The sequence below is a fragment of the Siniperca chuatsi genome, linkage group LG6 (genome assembly GCF_020085105.1).
Source record: "Siniperca chuatsi isolate FFG_IHB_CAS linkage group LG6, ASM2008510v1, whole genome shotgun sequence".
NCBI lineage: Eukaryota > Metazoa > Chordata > Actinopteri > Centrarchiformes > Sinipercidae > Siniperca > Siniperca chuatsi.
The window spans coordinates 20,073,828-20,095,789 of NC_058047.1; the positions used below are offsets into that span (position 1 = coordinate 20,073,828).

Below are 21,962 nucleotides of genomic sequence, written 5' to 3' on the forward strand. Positions count from 1 at the left end.
CTATTAAAATCATGATGATGACATTTGTTGGGGTCTGTCCCAAACAAACTTACATCTGGAGAACAACATTTGTAGGCCAGGGCATCTCTGCAGCACTACAGGACTTCATTATAATGCTGTTTTGTTACACATTTTACCTTTTACCAAAACATTGCATGTAACGCGATTTGGATCTTGCACTTGGCCATATTGTGATTTCGATAACATTTCGATTAGCCTAATTGTGCAGCCCTAATTGAAACCGATATATTAGTGATATATGACAATATAGTGTACTTTGTCTTTTATCAGACACACATAAGGACCACACAGGCATATAAGCACTGTTATCTTTGACAGCTTTCGCTGCGGCCCAGTCACAGTAGCTTCACACGATCACAGATGCTGAGCATACATCAACCACCCATCTGACACAAAGAAATCATGCACAGGTGTGCCGCATGTCTAAATTAATGACATTATATGTGTGTGTATACATTACATTATGTTAGTATACGAACAGGAGTCTTCTCAGTCAGTCACACAGATGAGTGCTCAGAGACATGCATATTTAAAAGTAGCGTATTGAAATTCAAAGCCCAACAATACGAGCACACAGCCGTGCAAATATAGTAAGTCTCTCAACTAACACAGACCACATGTATACAAACACAGTTTGAGAAAAGATATCTTCTTACGTTTACACAGGAAAAAACTGTAGTCAGATGTCTATCAGGTGTGTTACATGACAAATTAACATCAGTACAAGCTTTGGGTTTCTTATGTGCTTGTGTTTGTGTTTTTTCTCAGTTTTCATATTCGGTCATGAAATCTAAAAATATATATCCTACGCTAAATAAAAAGAAACAAACAGGCATGCCACCACCCCAAACTTGAGCTCATATTGCTTTCAGTGTGGCTTGGGTATCTTTTTAGGGGAGCTGAGCCCCTCCGGCTTTCACATAATTCAACGCTGGCTGGGAACTCAGCTGAGGAAGAGCTACAGAATGACACGCCTTTCAATGTAAAAGTTGTGACAAGGTCAAGGATGTAATTAGACAAAGCTGATAATGTTTATGACCCCAGTTTTGTTATTGTTTGACCGGAAAATGTGTAAACTCTGGCAGGCACCTGCTTTTATAAGGGAGCTAAACTCCAGGCTGTTCCAGGCCAGTATACAGCATAGTCGCTTTGATAACTCATAGACCCTAACTAGTAGCAAAGATGTATACAGCTGGAATAGTTAAGTCTCTTAATTGTGTCATTGTAAATGTCATTGTAATGTCACTACATTCTTCTACGTTGTAGGAGAACAAGATACAGGCTTGTTGATATCATTCCAATGTAAGCTAACCAAATGCTAAGTGTTGGCCCAGAAGCAAAGCTGATTCAGTTAGGCTGTCAGTGTTATTGTAGTAAGAATCTTGTTTTTAAAAAAAAAAAAAAAAAAAAAAGAAAAGTATTTTTTATTGTGTTTCTGTAAGTACATTATGCAACACTAGTCATCAAGTAGCAGTAGTTGAGTGTATATCGACTGCTTCCTGCATGAGACGTGACTGTCAGCTGGTTCCTCTGTTGGTACGTCTGAGGACAGAGTGAACTGGAACTCCTATTGCGGGATGGCAGCCCCCTTTTTTTTTTTTTTTTTTTTTTTTTTTTTTTTTACTGGCTGTGACATAAGCAAGGAAATGAGTAAGACTACTTGAGTGTCATCAAGCTGAAGGTTATGGAGAGTACAGATAAGTTTATAATTATGTCTCTGGATGACTGTTGCTACAGCACAGTATTGGAAAACACAGGGTTTAAATGGTTTGATTCGGTAGTTCAGTAGAGTTTTCATTATCTTTTATTGTGAAAGATGCGGCTGTGTTAAAATTCTCAAAATAGAAAGCCCACAAAATTAAAAGCCTACGCTTTGAACTAAAAAATTTAAGCTTGTCTCAGATAGACACATTCATATGCAGACTAAGGCAGTCTAGGAGAGCTTGCATATGAAGTGACAATAAATCTCGTGTGCTGGCACTGCAGTATTACACTGGTGCCTGTGCATGAGTAGTTCCGTTTGAATTTTAAAACCTTTTGTTGGCCCATCACATCTTTTGTCTTGTGGCGAGGTGATTATAAACTGCGAGTATGAATTTAACATTTTTAAGGATATACATCACAGTAGTGGCACCCATCTTGTCGTAGACAATTTATTCTGAGTTGCATTTACATTTTAAGCCCTGGAAAGAATTATAAGTAACCGTAATGAATATAATGATTTAATCTTTAATCCAATCTTTTTAATAATGAACTGTTTAAAATAAAACCTGATGATTTGGTGAAAGACAAGATACCTGCTGTGGTAGGCATGTTGCATAATGACTGGTAAACAAGGCAACAATAAACATCCCGAAATAGAGATTAGGTCGTTTGGCACTGAACTGAGTCTATATGTGGAGGATATCCTCAGTATTGTTGGGTGAGATTTTCACCTCATCACCACAGAAAGGGGTCCTCTGATCCACTCAGCTTGCACTTTGGCTTCTTCACCAGGTAAACAAACTGGAATTTGTCTTTCACGGATGAAACATTGACACCCTCTATAATTAATTATCTGAAAGACCTCCAGATTTTAAATTACAGTTTATTAAAAACAAAAGTCAGATGCCAGAGGTTTTTGTGCACATAAACATCAATCCTCAGATAAGTACTTGTGGTGACACGCTTCACTAAGGTGGCCAGTTTATGCCAAGTCAGTTTTGCTCCTGTGATGGCTGCTATCTACCTCCTGTCTCGACCCCTATGGACATGGTATGGGAAGTAATGGAGACTGGGTGGGGATTTTGTTTCTTGCCAGTGCTATGGTTATTTAAGGAATGCTGACTCCCCAGTTTCAGCAGATCACGGGACACTGCAAGAGATGACCATAACCACTAAGGCCAAATATGACTCTTAAATGTCATGGTGTTTCTCTGTCCTGTGGCAGGGTTACCACAAGTGACCATGTCAACCTGGTGTCACTGCACACAGAGCAGACTCCCCTGACCTGCTGTCTTTTTCAAGGGCTCAGTCAGTGCAGTGGTTGGTCCACAAACATGCTTTGTGCCTGTGGTTTTTGACCAATATTGTAGGAAGTAAGATGCTTGAAAACAGATACAAGTGTAACATTTTGACTGGAGCCAGAGAAAGTTTATGCACATACAAGTTTTTTTGTTATATCACTCAGTAGGGGAGTAACGATAATGAATCAATGCCCAGACTTAATGTCTGAAAGATAGCTGCTTCAATTCAGAAAACTTGAATTAAGCCAAACCTTGAAGGAATCCCTGCTAAATCAGTGCAGGCTTCTTCGTATTTGAAAAGACTGATTATGAAATAATAATGCAATCTCCCCTTGTGTGCCTCCCTCTCTCAGTCTGCGTTTATCTTTGTCAGTATTGTCAGCCTAGTGTCATTTTACATCATAATCGCACTAAGAAAATAAAATTTCTCATGTCCAGTGGGACTGCGCTTTTATCTTGAATTTCAACTCACTACGAGACAACATACCATACACCTATAAATGACAGATCTGTATAACCACATACATACTGTTACATAATTTAGTAGGAAAATTTGATTAAAGCATAGCAAGCTGCAAAAAAAAAAAAAGCAAAGTAAAGAAATATTCAGGTAGCATTACTAAGGTAAAATGACCAGTAGTGACACCAGTAATGAAAATGATCGTCCATGCTTGGCTTGTATGTAGCTCTTTGCCATGAAAATTGATGTACTTGAAGCTATTTTTTATATAATAATTTATAGCATAGAAGCAAGGCATTTTTAATCAACACAGGCCTATTGAAAAGATTGATTGATTTTGTAATACCCCGAAATGAGACTCCAAAAAAGTTTTTTTCAGTTATTAAAATGTGAAGCAGGCTTTTCAGTGTACATCTTAGTTATTACAAATAATTTTATTGATTTATAACAAAACATTTACTTTCTGTCCTCACTGGGAGAGGTACAGAAGATTTAAAATGGCACCTCTTTCAACACATCATATTCCATCAAAACATGAACTCTAATCATATTGGCTACTTAAGATTTATCTTAGGTCCATTTAATCACTGATTCTGAATCAAGATGTGTATCCCATTGGGCTCAAAAGGAGATATCGCTATCTTCCAGTGAGATGGTGGTCAGTGTGTTGGTTCCATAAGCCAAGTTGTCACAGCTGTAATAGGGGTCGTAACATAAGCTTAAATCCAGGTACCAAATGGTAGCAAGAGACTATTCTTTTTGTCTGTCAGTTTCAATCAGAGCAACCATTGTTACCTTATCAGTAATTCTGTTAAGCTTCTGTCTTTACTGGTGTTGGAAGCCAATCTTAATGTCAGATACCGTCATCTCAACTAATAAATAGATTGTTGGAATGTTAAATATAATAGAAAAACAGTGTTTTGCCATAACAGGAACTTTTAGTCCAATCAGGATACATACAGCATACTAAAATGCCTCACTGAGTTTAAGATTATAAGAGGTTTAACAAATTTTAGATTCTTTCAGATTAATCATTGAAATTGCTGTTTCCCTCCCTTTGCTTTAAGCTTTTTGATTGCTCTCTTTTCAAGTCTGCTTTGAATGCCTGCTGAGTCACCACTTTTACTTCACTTTTGTCAAGGCCCCGGATTACTAGAAAACAGCTGTTTAAATAACCTTTAGTAAGATCTGAAAGCAGTTTTGTTCACTAAATTGGGGAAAAAGTGAGGCTCACTTCTGTTTTCTGCTAAATGTCTCTTTTGTGATGATGCTGGTATACACTGATACCAAATTGATCCAATACCCACATTTGGTGCTTTTTTTTTTTTTTTTTTTTTTTTTTTATAAATTTATTGAGTTGGAGCTAGTGGCAAAGGCAATTTCGGTACAGATGCATCCAAGTGAAAGTATAATGCTATGTTCACACTAAACTGAGTTTTATTAATTGTCAGTGCAACAGCAGTACTACAGTGTAACAGTTTTGTACTAAATTATATTTCTATCCGCATTTCATTATGGACAGAAAACACTTTTGAAAGTATAATGGTCTGAAATCAATTTCAAATGTAAAGTTCATTTTGTAGGGGTGTAGCCTAATTAAGGATGTAAGGCAAACGCAATGCTATTTTTGAAACAGACTAGGGGTGGGAACTTAAAATTTGCTGCTGATTATTTAAAAAGATAGTGGAGTGTGTATAGTGAATGTATGAAAGTACTGATCCTGCCCCTACAACAAAGAAATGGTGCACACAAGAAATCTGAGTTGCCATTTCAAGCACAAGATCAAAGGTAGCTCAGCGTTCATGAGATGAAGAACACTAAAAGCTTCACAGGCTTTCTGTCTAGCAATGAAGAGCCAGTTACAGTAAATACACCAACAAGTAGGTCAAATTAAGCCTGTGTGCTAGTGTTACTTCAAACACTCACATGACCCTCTTCTGTCAGATATTTTAAAGGAGTAGAACAGTACATCATGTTTTTACACACAGGACATACTCAGTAATGATGATGCATTAGCACTGCGTATTGAGAGAAGGGACACCCAGTACCATTTCACTGTTGCAGAGTGCGTGGCACAAAGTGCTCTTTCCACCTCTGAAATCTTAGACAGGTGGAACATCTCATCAGGGTGACAGTGATGCAACTAAACACCTGACAATTTGCCATAACCATACCCATAGGGATTTAGACATGGCTATTCCGGTCTGCATCTACTACAAGGCAAATTTATTTATATAGCACATTTCATACCCAAAGGCAACCCAAAGTGCTTTACAGAAAACACAGGCAAAAGCACAAAAAACTAATTCTAAAAACAACAAAAGCAAGCAAGCAGGAGCACATAGAATTAAAAGCAAACAGCCAAAAACACACACAATAAGAACAATAAAAACAAGGAAACAAACAAAAAAAGCACACAGAATGAAAACAATAATAAAAACAAAACAAACCAACAAATTTGTTAGTTGTTGAGAACAGGAATATATTAAAAACAAGACATTAAGAAAACATTAAAATTACATTTAAAAGACAATAAAACAAAAGCAAGTAAATAGTTACTGACTAAAATTAAATTATGTATGAGTTATTTGAGAGCTGCAGTAAACAATAATGTTTTAAGCCCTGATTTAAATGAGCTGACGGTTTCAGCAGATCTCAGGTAGTCAGGAAGCTTGTTCCACAAGTGGGGAGCATAGAAACTAAAAGCTGCTTCACCTTGCTTAGTTTTGATCCTGAGAACACTGAGTAAACATGTCCCAGATGACCTGATGGGTCTGGATGCTTCGTAACGTACAAGTAAATCAGAGATGTATTTAGACCCGAGACCATTTAGTGCTTTGTAAACAAGTAATAAGATTTTTAAACCTATCCTTTTGACACACAGGAAGCTAGTGCAGTGATTTAAGGACAGGTGTAATGTGCTCCACTTTCTTGGTGTTAGTGAGGACTCTGGCAGCAACATTCTGGACGAGCTGCAGCTGTCTGATTATTTGTTTTTGGGTTTTTTTTACTGAGACCTGTGAAGACACCATTACAATAGTCTAGCCTGCTGAAAATAAATGCATTAACATGTTTTTCTGTATCTTGTTTATCCAGAAATCCTTTAATTCTTGCTTGGTAGTAAGCTGATTTTGTAAAAAACAAAGGAATCCTTTGGCAGTTCAACCTGAGAGACGGAGTAGTGAGTTATACTTGTGTGTGAGGATATAATTTGCGTTAACTTAGTCTGTATAAATTTGTATGAAGAGGCTGGTAATTTTCCATGAACTACGCCCAGTTTCTTCTAACAAACTCCTAGCTTGTATATTGTCTGCATTTTAAAAAGTGAATTGAAACCCTACCAACACATATAGTATACCATTTTTGCAATATAGTGTCTTGTTTTCATAAAGGTTTCAGTGAAATTGTGGCCTACCTGGCAAATCCTATACCCAGTAAAACAGTTTCACACACTTGATAAACCTGAGCAGGTTTTGATAGTAAAATATCTGTTGGCCAAGGAGATTTACAAGTTAAATTTAGGCTTTACATTTTTTTTTTTTTTAAGTTTGACAATCTACAATTCCTTGACAACTGCGCAAACTTCATCTGCTGAGGAAGACCGTGTAATACAATCAAAAGCTCCAGAACAGCTAATAAATGGACCTCGTGGTGAGATTGATTATTTGTGGCTGATGTTGGGCCATGAAGTGTACATGCTGATTTTTAAAATGAGGTTTTCATGTAAAATTGTGACTACTAATAAGACTCTGTGTTACAACAGTTTACAGTTGAATTTTGAAAGCCAGGACCTAAAAACTTTATCAACCTTTGCACACAAAATGTTGTTTGAAAATTTGTTGAGGTCCATATTGCTGTAATTTTTATCGGCATTTGCTTTGTTTATACTGCAAGGAAATGTACAGCCTAAAGGCAAACGTGTGTGTTGTAATGGGAAACAGACTTTGTCATCAGTTCATTTTTATCACGGGCTGTTGGGCTGAAAGTCCATGCCATGTCCAGCTGATCCCCATTCTGTTGCTGGTTGGCAGCGTGTGGGAACATCCACAGCCTTGTCATGGTCAGGACCCGTTCTCTGTCCCTAAGGTTAGCGCTCTGGAACATTCTGGGCTCAGGTCCCAGAGAATAGTGACATGTCAGCAGCCCATTCAAATGAACAGGCTGAGGGTAGCACTATGTTAGCAGTGCTGGGATGGGGGAGGGGGAGGGCATAGGTGGGAGTGCTAAAACGGGTGCTGTGTTAAACATTGCAGGAGTAGACCAGGGAGCGTGGCTCCATGAAAGGTCTGGTGTTCCTGGATAGGCTCTGAGTGTTCAGAGCTCAGGACGAAGTGACACAATATTATACTGTTGGCAAGATAAATGAGACAGTACCTTTTTTCTTTTATATGATTTTAATTTTGTTTAGGCCAAAAAGGGTTAGGCAAGGTGAATTGCTATTTCAGAGTAGGGCTGCAACTAACGATTATTTTCATTATCGATTAATCTGTCGATCATATTTTCTATTGATTAGTTGTTTGGTCCATAAAATGTCAGAAAATGGTGAAAAAAGTTGATCACTGATTCCTAAAGCTCAAGGAGACATCCTCAGATGTCTTGTTTTGTCCACAGCTAGGTATGGGGATTGTTAATTTTTATTGATATTGATGCCATTTTTTAGACAGCTTTAGACAGCTTTTAGACAACGATCCGATTCTTTATCAATACCACTATTGATACTTTTCTATTAATTTGGTGGAAAGACAACAATACATTCGTAACAGAAATGATATTGCTTTTATTGGTTAACTGAGTCTGTGACTGTTTGATTTCTGAACAGAATGAAATTTGCGTAGCCTTCAATAAACACTGCTGATCCTGGGCATTTATTTGAAAAGAAATACACAGGGCCCCTTTAACATAACGTATAACTATGAGAATAGTAAAATAATATGTCAGCTGCAATAAATGTCCAACAACCTTTTTAGCATAAAGATGGGGTTTGCTTGAGCTGACCACCATCAAATGAATGAAGTTGGCTAATGTTAAACATATTTTGGCCGATCATTAAGCACAACTCATTACTAGGCCCACCAAATGTTCTTATATCAGACAGAAGGCATGTGACACATTTTTAATTGGGTAAAATGTGCTAAATATGGAAGAAACTGTTTTTGTTTGTTTCAATAAGTATTTCATTTTCACACAAAAGTGTTGGTTAATGTCACTTTAAGAGGTCGCATATTATTATTATTATTATTATTATTATTATTGTCAATGAACGGGACTTGCTAGCTGGGGGAAGTTGGGGTGCGCGCATCATGAATACCTTGGGTGGAGGAGGATCATTGTCCCGCAACGGCAGCCGGTGTTTCAGTGTTCCGACTCAAAGACAGTTGAAGGTACTGCATTTTGGTTTTAACTGATGCACACTTTAGCATTGACGTTGTGTTTGATTTACATGACATGACTCGTCTCGCGAGACATAACGTTACGTTATAGGACCCGCTAGTCTCAATAGCAGTATCGATGAGCTCAGACCTTTTATTGATTTTCGGGTTTTGAGAAATTTGGAACCGGGTCCTTTATAGAACCGGATCTCAATCCCCATCCCTATCCACAACCCAAAGAGTTTACTGTTGTAGAGGACTAAAGAAACCAGAAAATATTCACGTTTGAGAAACTGAAATCAGAGAATTTGGACATTTTTTTTCTTTAAAAATGACTCAACACGATTAATTGATTATCAAAATAGTTGCCGATTTAATTTAATAGTTGACAACTAATCAATTAAATAACTAATCATTGCAGCTCTATTACAGAGTTATATCATGCACAACCTAATAGTCAGTCAGTAATGTCTTCCTATAACAAGACTAACAGTCTAGAGCCATGCTAGTGTATTTGTGAGTCTATACCTAGGGAGGGGTGGCTAAGTGAGTGGGTGTGTTAAAAGGTATTGAATGTGCTACTACTTCAGATTGTGTTAGTAATTTCTCAAAATCCAGCGTTTCCAGCTAAGCTGTTAGGCCATAAATGTAAATAAATCTTGCAGTAGGTGATGGATTTAGGCGGTGAGGTGTCCCCAGGTGTCTGGTGAAAGAAGCAGGCAACACTAATGCGAGAAGGATTAGCAAAACTAGCTGCAACTTCCAAAGCTCTGGCAGTAAGGTTTGGGCAGGATTTGCTCAGCCTCTCTACATCTCTGATATGAACAAAATTCCTTTGCTTGAGGAATGTGTCACCGAACAGCGGTACTTAAATGTCCCAGTCACTTTATATATAGGCTACTATAATTATATGTGCGTGTGTGTGTGTGATATTCTGCTCGCTTACAACAATATGCCTTAGGAGTAGGTTACAATGTGTTGACACCTGGAGTACAATTATAATTAAATAGATCTGGCTTTAAGTATCAAATACTGGTTCATTAAATAATGCCTTCATTGACCCTGGCACATATTTAAGGTCCTTGAAATTAAAATAAATGGGAACTTCTGTCATACAATGTCTGCATGGTCCGCAATTCAATTGTGGCCCATGTAGTAGAGTATAGGCCTACACCGCTGATACTTTAATGTGGATCACATGGCTTCTGTTGGTTGGGTGTAAATGACACCAAACACTGATTTGGAATAGAATAGAAATAAATTGGTGCAAGTGAAGCTGCCCAGAGGACGGAAGCTCACCAGTCTTTATATACATGCTCCATATCTCCGGGTCAGGACCAGGCAGTAATGCAAAGCACGTTGTCTTTAATAGGCTTCCCCTCCCTTGAATATTTAGCTCTCTCACTTGATCACATTTGATCCACTAAAGCAGCACCAAGGAAGAAAAGTGTATGTAACTTCCTCTTTTTGATGTTTATAAAGGTTTAGTTCCTGCAGTAAGTGAAATGCCAGAATTGTTCCTCTCATAGTTCACAATTTGTCTGGTGTGTTACAAACACTTGAAGATACGGTTTAGGGTGACTTTGCAAGGACAGGTTATTTTAGCTTGGCTCTTTCTGTGTGCAAACAGTGTGTTGCTTACTTTTGCTGCGGTGTCTTATCATTATCGTCAGCTTTGCTTTGTAATAGATATAGCCCAAAAGGTTATGTAAAGCAATGGGGCTTGACAGTAATGGTTGTCCAGTTGCTCCAGTCAACCAGAATCAGGCCACTGTTAACAATGTTTGGTTCTCTTTATCTCGTTTAGCAACAACTTTAACAAAAAAAAAAATCCTACTGTATTGCTTGAATTTCTGTAGAAGCTCTGCTTAGGGGAGTGAAAGTGCTGCTGTCTCTTTGCTTTACTCCATTTGAAACTGAAACTAAATGTGGAGTTATAAGAAGTCAAATGATAAACCAATAGCATAGAGTAATCCCCAGGACCATGGATCTGATACTGAAACATGTGAATACAACTGAAAGCGAAGTGGAAACCCTGTTCAGCCCTTCCTCTTTTCATGCATCTCCAAAACAGACATAACTTACAGGTCATTATTCTGCCTGATGTAATTTATAATATTAAATAGGCCATCTTACGATGCACATTCACTATTCACAGTATAAAAAGTTTTTATACTGCTTGGAGTTTTTCATACAACTTTAGTTGCGCTGGATAAAGCGTTTTTGGACATTAAACAACAACAACTCCTCTTCCGTGTCAAAACGAAAACAAATCCCTACACATTTGTGTTATGTAAGATAGGGCTGCGACTATTGATTATTTCGTTATCGATTAATCTGCCGATTATTTCTCTAATCGTTTAGTCTGTAAAATGTTTAAAAATTGTGAAAAATACCCATGACAATTTGCGTAAAGTCATCAAATCTTGCTTTGCCCAATCAACTGTCCAAAACTCAAATATATTCAGTTTACTATCACATAAGGAAATCTGCAAATCCTCACTATTTTGGCATATTTGCTTGAAAAATTACTCAAAATAGTTACTGATTATTTTTCTATTGACTAATCGTTTCAGCTCTAATGTAAGACATGTTAACCATTAACATGTTTAACCACATGCGTTTCTGCCTTTCCGTAGTGTATATACATATTTTTCATAGATGTAAGAAATTTGCATCAGTTATAAATAGTGCATTCTTGAATAGGACGTAACCACTGAACCAAAACCTTCCTTGGATTTTGATAAATGATAAAAGCAACTAGTTCATGGAAGTAAACTCTGCCTGTAAAAATACACAGTACTAAAATGAGGGAGTATTTGTCTTCATAGTGTGAACTGAGCTAATGCAAATTTGGAATTGTAATCTCATAGCTTTGAATAGAAAATTTTATTAAAATTGTTCTCTTTGTGGCTAACATCTCCTTAAAACAAAGGTTTTTGAATGTAAATCTTTCTCAGTCGGCCTGCGTTTAACTGGTTTTATGTACATAAAACAATAATACAAAATACCTGTTCTTCTTTCCAATAGCTGAAAACTAAATATAAACGCATACATTATGGTGAATTTAACCCATAACCATTTATGAATTGAAATTGCAGCACTTGGTGCATCCCTTAAAAGCTAACGTAATGCTTCCGTTGTCTTTTTTGTCTTATTAAATGCTCATACTTAAACACTTAGATGAGCAGTTCATAATGGGAACCTATAAACTCTTGTCTGGAAATTTGCCTGAATCAAATCTTTTAATGTGTTTTCTGTGAAAATTATTTAACAATGCTGTTATTTGTCTTTCATAGGTCCTGTCATCACGACCATTGATCAGGTTTAATGGAAACCAAGGGGTAAGCACATATTTCTCTCTCTCCCTCACTGTCTCCTCCAATACGCAATTTTGTTTATGTTCATCGAAATAATTAAAATTAAAAAAAATGGAGCTCAAACACCAACTGGCACACATGCTTTTTCAAACAAGACACGTGATTATGCCAACACTAGTGTCAACTGCAAGCTAGCTATTTTTCCCCCCAACTTGACACTTCAGTGCCATGTCTTAAAGTCAAGATGCTGGCATAGCTGTTCCGAATTTAATGATGTACTTTTTACCATATGTGTCATGTGCTGTGTTAACATTGCTTGATCTTAATGCTCCACTGTCACTGAGACCTGGTCAGGCAAATGTTTCCCAACCTCTCTTGCTACTGGCCACAAGATTTGTTTGTTTTGTTTTTTTGCCTTGGTTCCTAAATGTGCCAAATGTTAACTGGGCCCCTCAACATATCTTGCATGTCAGGAAAAATGCTTCTAAACCTCCTTTTTAAAATGTCAAGTTGGCTGTCTTGTTCTTCACAACTTCTCTTCTCTCAGTATATCTTTCCCACCATGTGGTGTGGGTGTCAGATGTAGTATAGAAAGGATAAAGGAAGGATCATGTTTGTTTGTATTCTTTGTAAAACGTTTTCAGTAGACTCATCTTTCTGTCCATAGTAGGAACTTTGGCTGATGATGAAATTTGATCTTAATGTACCAGTTTCTCTGAGACCTCTCTAGGATACTGTAGGAGTGATTTGAAGGACTGATTTTCGAGGAAACAAAGCAGGCTTGAGACAGAGCAGACTGTAAGCTGCAGGTGTTTTTTAGCAGCTAAAATGCACCACCGCAGCAAAGCTAAAGTTACCTCTGCCTGCCACTGCCTATTTTGCCTCTTTGCTGTAATAGGGGCAAGTCAATAAAAGCACAAGGTAGGTTAAGTGAAAAAACAAAAGAAGTAGCAATGAAATGGATTTTGTATTGTTTTGGTACCTTTTAAAATGCAAGAAACTGTGGCTCTTTCTGCAACTAGTACCTGCTTGTTTATGAGAATGACAAAACTCAAACCAGGGTGCCAGTACACTCTGTATGAGGAATTAACTGTCCCCATGAAGACAATAAACATCCTCATGATCACAAGCATTTTCTGCAAAAGCAGCTGCTTCCTGCATGGGCAAAAGACAGGGTTTGCATGTGTTAGCCTGCCCAGTCTGACATGATTAGACAGTCAGTGTGCACTTCTGTACTGGCAAGTTTCAGTTCAGTTTGACATCCAAAGGGCTGCTTCATTTAGTGATTTGCCTGATGTAGATTGTATTCGCTATACATCTCTGTCCAAACCGTTGTCTTAATAGGTTTAATAGGTTTTTGGACATTACTATAAACATGGACACTAGGCAACAGCAGGGTTTCTAGCATCTCTATGCGGGGTCTTAACATCTATCTTGAGTCTCCCCTCCTACAGATGGACTTTCAACCCTACTACCTACTCTGAAGCCATTCCTTTGTCTTGTGTGAAGGGTTTGATACTAGATTATCATAGGTTTAAAAACATGGTGGCATAATAATAATAAATGTTTTTGTAGAAGAACATGGCCATAATTAATGGCTGCCTGCTACACTTTTTACACAAACTTTCAGCATCTAAACTTATGCAAATTTCTACCTACTCTGAAGCCATTCCTTTGTCTTGTGTGAAGGGTTTGACACTAGATTATCATAGGTCATCAAATGTGATATAAAATGCTCCAGCGCAGGTTGAAACACCATATTGAAAAACGAAAGTTGAATGTGGTGTAGAAGGGTGATTAACTAGAGAAGCAATTTCTGAAGAAATTGCGGGTGTGAATGCTGGCTGTTGAATGATACATGTTGAATACTACCAATAATGTATGAAATGTTGTGGAATATTTTAAGGTTTGTTGAAAAACTGACGCCAAACTGAATTGCTGGCTTTAAAAGTTGAATAGTATCAATAATGTATGAAAGACATCATCAGGTTTGATGACAGGTTTGAATAGAGGTCTTCACCATCTTGGGCTTTTATTTTGAAAATCTGAAATGAGACACTGTGTTTCTGTGTGTGAGACAGAGGTAGATTTGAATTATGAATTATGATTTTTTTATTTCTGTTCAGTTTGAATGAAGTGTTTTTACAAATTTATTTATTTATTTTTATTACTGTTTTTCTCAATCTGGAGTCTGGTGGGCTGTAGCTACCATTTGTTTTGGTCTGAGATGCTGGCTCTTTAGTGCGACATTTATTGGCAGTGAAATGTGCTTACAGCAGTGGTTCCCAACCTTTTTTGTCAGACGTACCCCCACAGTACCCCTTTGATAGATGGAATGGCTTTATGATATTGTTCAATGGCATTTCAGTAGTTTTGGCCAAGTTTGCAATTGTACTACTGGTACAACCATTTTACAGTATCTTTTAGCTTTTTGTTATTATTTTAAATAGACTTTCTGCAGTCTTAATCAACTTGCAATTGACTCAGGTTAGTGGAAAACTGAGTATGTCTTACAGACTACCATAGTTAGTAAGTTATTGTGACAATAACTATTAAGATCACCATCACACAAATTTGTAATCTTACTTGTGTGTTGATTTTTCTCCTAAACAGAAATATGTGGATATATATCATCAAATCAAAATTTCTATATTTACAAAGTAGCTGAGCTGCACAACTTTTCCACGTACACCCTGGTAACTTACAGGGCCAAAGGTAGAAAATAGCTGAATAATAGTATACATGTCATTAAAGAGCTGAACATTTTGATATTTGAATGGTTTCTGTAGCTAAATGGATGCAGGAGTAGCAGAAGAGTTTAAAGAGTTTATTGAAGAGAGAGAGAGAGACAGACAGACAGACAGACAGACAGGAAGTGTGAGAGACGAGAGAGACAGAAAGAGGTAGGGGTGTGTGTGTGTGTGTGTGTGTGTCACTAATTAGCTCATGTCAATCAGCTGTAACTCCCCTGAGATCCAAGGTTGCCATGGTGATGCTAACGGCTGCGTGTGACCTCTGGCTGAATGAGTTAATTTCATAGACATTTTAGCTGAGGGGTACCTCTCTTATTCCTGCTTCTAGCTCAAAGACCGTAACTCCTATCGCCAAAGTTAAAATACCATAAGAGAGAGGAGAACCTGCTGCCGAGGCTGTGTAAGATTTGCGTGTGTAATGTCAAACATGTGGGAATGAGAGCAGGTTAGAAATGTCCCTTTTTCTGCCTCCCTCCTGAAAATTCTGGTCAGGTAATATGCAAGTCTGTAGCGCAGTTGGCTGGCACTGCTGTCACTTTCAAGCTGACTGCGGCAACTGAGTGAGTTTGTTTGACTCCATAGTTACATGTTTGCAACCAGCACAAGTTTTCCTACATTTCGATGTATAAATGCATGAAGAGTGAAAATTGTGGAAATGACAGCAAGCTGAAGAGAAGAGTTTTGTTTTTGTTTTTTGTTTTTTTTTAATTTATTATACAGATCCTCTGCACTATGACAGCTGGATCCCTCATTCTAACTCTGAACATTGCCCAATACACACTCATTGTAGACTGAAAAAATTTCATGAATTTTGAACTGATGTTGAATTAATGTGAGAAAGTCCCATGGTTTGTGAATGTTTTAAAGTTTGAATGGAGTTTCTATGTGAATGTATGTATGTATGTATTAGTGGGAAGAGCTTGATGAGTGAGTTTGAAGGCTGTTCTCGTTGTAACTTCAAACAAAGTTGAATATTTGTAAAAGCTTTAATGGGATTTGAAAAGTTGAATGATATGATGTTTGAATGGAGTTTCTAGCTGAAAGTATGAATGAATAGATAAGAGTTGGAAAAAGTGTGAAAATGTCAACATTTTGAACATTCATTCATTTGAATGGGGAAAATATTTTGGGAAGTTTGAAAAAATAGCTCACCGTTTCTAATTGAGCTGAATATTATGTGTAAAATTAAGTTGCCATATTTAAAAACATGACATAATAATAATGATGATGATGATAATGATGATGATGTTTTTGTAGAAGAACATGGCCTATGCCATTAATTAATGGCTGCCTGCTACACTTCTTTTACACAAAGTTTCAGCATCTAAACTTCTGCAAATTTCTCAGTTTGCTGAGGTCCTCCTCAGGAAATTGTGTTGCTTACCCTGCTTCCTCGTGAAGCTTTAGAGTTGCCACATCTCCTATAGTGACTTTGGGAAAATGTTATTATTCACCAAAACAAAAGTGAAGTTATACAAAAACATGCATTTCTTGTAAGACTGGCTGAAAATGAAATGGACAGGGAAAAGGGTCACAGTTGGGAATACAGGAAGAAATAAATAGAGTGGCTTGTTTACATTGTGACTTATAGGTACATAAGCAATTTACACTTAAAGTTGTCACACTCATGTCTAAGACACATGGATAAAAAGCAAAAACTGCTTACAGACAGCTGCACCTTTATAGCACAACACCTGCCAACACCTCATTCTGCCGGTACTGCAGTGTAATACACACACACACACACACACACAGAGAGAGAGCTTGTTGTTAAAATGTATTTTTAAGGTTATATGTGTTGCACTGAATGCTTTCCAAAATCTCATAGATAGAGCTCAGGCAGCAGCAGCCTAGCATATTTGTTTGTTTATTGACTGTAAGGTATTGGATATGATCGTTTGTGTAGCTCAGGTCTGGTATATTGTTTTTTTGTTATGGTCTATGATTTCTACATGTACAATGGAAAGTCATTATGTAAGCATCAAGTCTTTGAGTGTTAACAAATTGCCTGAGTGGCATTCCCTAACTAGATCTACAATGACCTCTTCCAAGAGTCTTGATACATTTGATTCTGCCATCCTGCTGTCAATAGTTTTGTGTATAATTGGAACGGTGCAGTGTAGAATACTGCAATCCTGCATAGAGCCAGACTGCTGCATAGACTCCCATCTTTTATACTCATTCGCTTGATGCTTTATCATAAAGTAAAATCAAATTTTCTAAGTATCAGTTTTTTCTGTACCAACAGGTCTGCTCTGGGAAGTTGACTTTGTCTACATAGCTAACTGGCTTTAAATCTTCTTTTTAGCAGGCATTGAAATTTGTTGAGAGCACGTGCACATGTATACATGCATGTATATCATGACTCGTGTTGCTTGCACAAATCAGATGGTAGACCTGATGTTTTATTATCTGATGTTTTTAGACTGTTGAAATAGAAAAGTAAGGCATGTATTTTACTGATGCAGCAGGCTCACCATGAAGGAAGATCTGTTACTGTTCGATCAGAATGCTGGTCAGAAGTATGAAAGTGGCTAAATTACAGAGCAGATGGCCTGGCTGTCACGATGAGATCCCATATTCATTCACTCATATTCATTCATCTTGTACAGCTCTCCCTGAGCTCTGACAAAGTGCGCACACACATACCAGGTTTCTTACACCTTTTTTTTTTTTTTTTTTTTTTTTTTTTTTTTTTTTTTTTAGAAAGGAAAGAATTTAAAGACTAGAAATGGACGAAAGATGCAGGTTTGGGTTCAGATTTTAAGTGGCCAAAGAAAACACACACATGGGTTGCATAAAACATGTACAGTATGATACAGGAAAAACCTCAACATGGTTAGTGAAGCCTTTATTCACTCTCTGGTGTTGTTTCTCCTGCACATTTCATTCTGGCTGTTCTGTCATTATGTGCTGTTTGCGTATTTTTGAGTATGGCAGATACATATTTTTCCTGTATTATCGCAGCATAACTGGATGAAGACGATCTATACTTGTTGTTCTGTCTTACAGTCCACCCTCCCCGTCTGTCTCTCTGAATTGCTGTTTGTTTCTGACTTGCTCTCTCTGCTTCTGACAAACCAGGGCGACAGTTAGCCGGTGGGCCATCGTTGAGCGTATATGGCTAAATCGTAGAATTTGCGATGTATCCGGTACCATTGACATTAGTCGACCCTTATCCACAGCTGTTTGGCCATTTAGCATGTTTAACTGGCGGCAGAGGCAGTCCGGGAGAGAGCAAGCTCTCTGAATGGTTTTTCAGCCTAGAAAATCAGTGTCACCCATTCAGTTTAGTTTTCATCTTACTTTTCATCTCACTTTTTCTTTTTGTCTTCCCTAAGCCAAAGACCACAGACAGACTATGACAGTTAAAAGCAAAGCAAAACCTTTCAGTGCCAGCTACAATTTTTTTTATCAGATATATTTTCCTATTCCTATATATCCTATTCCTATTCTTATTTTCATATTCTAAACATATCACAATATTGTCTAAACAAATTTACAGTGGTGTAAAAACAGTAGGCTTGTCTTCCCACAATAATTTTGGGATTATGAAAATAGACTGCTGAGTAGTTATCTCAGGAAGAGATGGTACATTCATGTCAGCAGTCAGACAACGTTGGTCATTGCAGTCTTTACCATTTGTTTTGTTTTTAACAGAAAAAAATTAGGTGACGTGAGGCAACATGAAGCGAAGCACTTGAACAGTCAGCTCTTTTCATCATCTTTTGATGTGGTCTTCTTCTGATTTGTTTTCTCTCTCTTTGCTCATTCTCTCTCCCCTGGCCTTGGAGAGATGACTAGACAAAGTGCGTGGGGGTTGGTCCTCTCCAACGACCCCAACCTGAAAAGAGGCATTGTTTGCTAGATGCCATGCAGAATGAGAAGATGAGGCTAGCTGCAGGCAGAACAAGGAGGGGGTGGTTGAACAATCTGTTTTAAAATCCACTTCCACCCTTTAGACAACGTTGTTTAAACGGGATTATTACTTGTATAGATGGGGTTTCATTGTCAGTCCCTGTCCTCCATTCAATGTGCTAAGTAATCTCTCAATGTTCTTTTAATGTGTGCTCTTCTGCTTTTTTTTTTTTTTCCATTGATCCGTTTTGTCTAGGTTTTGTGGCAACAGCAGGCTTAAGCTCTCGAAGCTTTGATAAACAGATGCTGTTGCATGCAAGGTTTTAAGTTTTTCCTAAGAGGGGAAAGCACTTAAGTTTACAAAAGAATGTTAGCTTGAAGTTACAGTATCCACAGCTCGATTATGCCTGTTGTGTTTCAGGATGGAGCAATTCAGAAAGGTACCAGTGCAAGGTGTTTTGTTCTGGCCAAACATGTTCCAGTAACTTTTGCTTTTCAAATCATTAGTGTGTTGGAAAGTTGATAAATTGTTAAATACATCATATTATGTTGATTTTACAGTCCACATTATTTATTTCAGATTTTAATTTGAGGATAAAAGCCTTGAGATGCACCATCTTGTTTTCAAAAACATGAACATAAAACATAAAATTTCAAGCATCAAAATTGAACACATGTATATCACGCATCGCATCAGAATCAAGCATACCTTTTTTATATATATATAACTTTACAATTAAGTCTGAAAGTGCACAAAGAGACCGTTGCATAGTCTAGATGCACAGTAAAGACAAACTAGAGAAAAGCCCCACTAACACAGAAGAAATACAAGGAAGTGTCAGATTTCATTCTTAATGATGACTCAATTTACTAAGAAACTGTACTCATGGATGAGTAAATTAATGTATCCACATGATGGTTTCAACACTTACAAGTTTGTTAAACTCGAGCCTCAACCATTTGGTGTGGAGGAGCCTCTTCCTCTTCTCACCCTTTCATCCTCTACAGTGTGAGTCAGTGAGTCAACTGGTTCACTCCCCTGTGCTTTGCCTTTCAGTCAGTTCCTCTGCCTCTTAATCATCTCTGGATTCACACACTCAACCTATCTCCTCTGTGTTTCTGCAAGAACATGAGTATCTAGAATGAAAAGATTGTACCAGCTGTAAATTTTTTACAACACCATGGCAGCTTGTGTCACCGTCGATCCTCTTCCCACAAACATACATTTCATGTATTCAAACTGCCACATCATGTTTTATGTTCCTATTTTGTGGCTTTCACCATTGAGACAGGGCATAGCCTCTAACACCCTCAAACAACAAACACTAAATTGCAAGAGGTTTGATGATCCTGGAGTAAGCCAGGAGCTGCTTTTCTTTCTTGTTTTTTCTCAGTTTGCTGTAATTCACATTTTAAAGCAGTGATTCAAGTGAATATGCGGGTAAAGGTGTCATGACTGGTCTATCCAGAACTATTTTCCTGTTCGACGACCATAGCTTAGACGTAGCTTCAAACATAATGTAGGTCTTAGTGAAGAATGCTGCTTAGTTTCTGTTGGGCAAGAAATGGGCTTGGAGCAGCAGTGAAAATAAATGGCAAGATAAGTGAGAACTTATAATGTTAATGTTTTTATAATGTAACATATCTTGTTACCTGGAGGCAGGTCAGCTCATCGCAAGCGTTTCAGACCATGCTTTGTGACAGCGTTAAAGTTTAACTTTCTTTCTTTTTTTTCTACTTCTGCTGCCAAAAACGTCTCCACCTCTTGCCATGATAATGTGTACCAGTATACTACAGTGTCCAGTCCAGTGGTGTAGGAGGGTCTTCATCCTGTGTTAACTGTTGGTAATTGTGATAATGGTTATTGAATTATCTCTATGAGGTAGACTGCAGCAGAGGCATTGTGTGTTATGTTATACTGGACTGGTGCATTATGGAGCACAGGTCTTCCAGGAGGGCAAATAAAGGACATTGTATTTATATCGTTGGCACCTACAGCCTTCACACGTGTTTGGTAAACAGAGCTGAGCTGCCTACAGTCTGACCACATGTCAGTCCCAGCACTGATGAAGAAGCCAGTGAGTCACAGGCTGAGCCTCTGATCTAGGTTAAGTCACTGGCAATGAGCTGCTCACTAGTCAAGAGGACCTGTACTGGGGATCCGAAACCATCTATTACTACTGGTAACTTCAGCAATCTTTTGTTACCCTGGCTCAGTGTGGTGCACAGTCCTTGGCTGTGACACCACTTGAATTCATGTTCCAGAAAACAGCGCTAAATAGGGGTCAGCCTGCAGGACCTACTGCAAACACAACCCTCTGCCTGGTCTTACAGTTAGTCTTAAACTACTTTAACTGGAGCTTGTCAAATTAATTCACTCTTTGATACACATCCTAATGATAGGATGTCAAAAATAGTATTAGGTGGAATCAGGTAGACTCAAGTGGCAAGGCGTCAGTGTCACCCTGTAGTTTCTCTGCTCTCTCTTTCACATTTCTCTCTCAAGATTACTGACATGCTTCTGTGCACTGCATTACCACCATTTTTATCCAATGCCTAACTGTAATAGTGCAAGATGTATTTTAAAGCAAAGATCCCAGTTGCCCCATGTCAAATCACTTGTCAAATTGTTTCCTCCATTTAAACAAAGTGTCCAGCAGCTTGCTGATAAGAGGTTTCCAGAGGTTAGGAGCACTAGTTCATAGTGGTTAACTCCACTTCCTCTGTAGTCTTCTAAAAGTAACACATGTAGTGTGGGAGGAAGGTCATTCTAGGGGTTGAATAGGATATGCATTACTGTGTCGAAGGCCAGGGACTGCAGAAATACCTATCATCATAGTTCTTCTGTTATAGTAATTTTACCTGTGGTTCCTCCAATCACATGTTGGGAGCGCAAATAGGAACACTCTGCAGTGCATAAACTATCCTAGTAGAAACAAGCTGGAAGAAGACAAGGCAGCAGATTTTAACCTGCATTTTGAGGTTTTCAGTGTTTTTTGAAGCCAGCAAGAAAATGCCTGGAGCTTATTCACAGCTTTGCCTAGTCAGGGCCAGGTTTTCAAGGTATACAATACTGACATTTGTTTATAATACTATATGTATTTATAGTAAAAGAAAAATGAGTGTTTAAGTCTACAAACAGGGTATGGAGTACAGTTATTCATCCTTTCTTAGTG

At 37.9% G+C, this 21,962-nt stretch overlaps 1 protein-coding gene across 1 annotated transcript in view; it reads left to right on the plus strand.

The window, feature by feature from the left end:
- ell (elongation factor RNA polymerase II) overlaps window positions 1-21,962 on the plus strand; it is a 38,118-nt gene that overhangs the window by 2,614 nt on the left and 13,542 nt on the right. Inside the window, exon 2 of the mRNA XM_044200443.1 lies at window positions 12,155-12,199. Coding sequence (XP_044056378.1) covers window positions 12,155-12,199 — 45 coding nt within the window. The remainder of the gene's footprint in view (window positions 1-12,154; window positions 12,200-21,962) is intronic.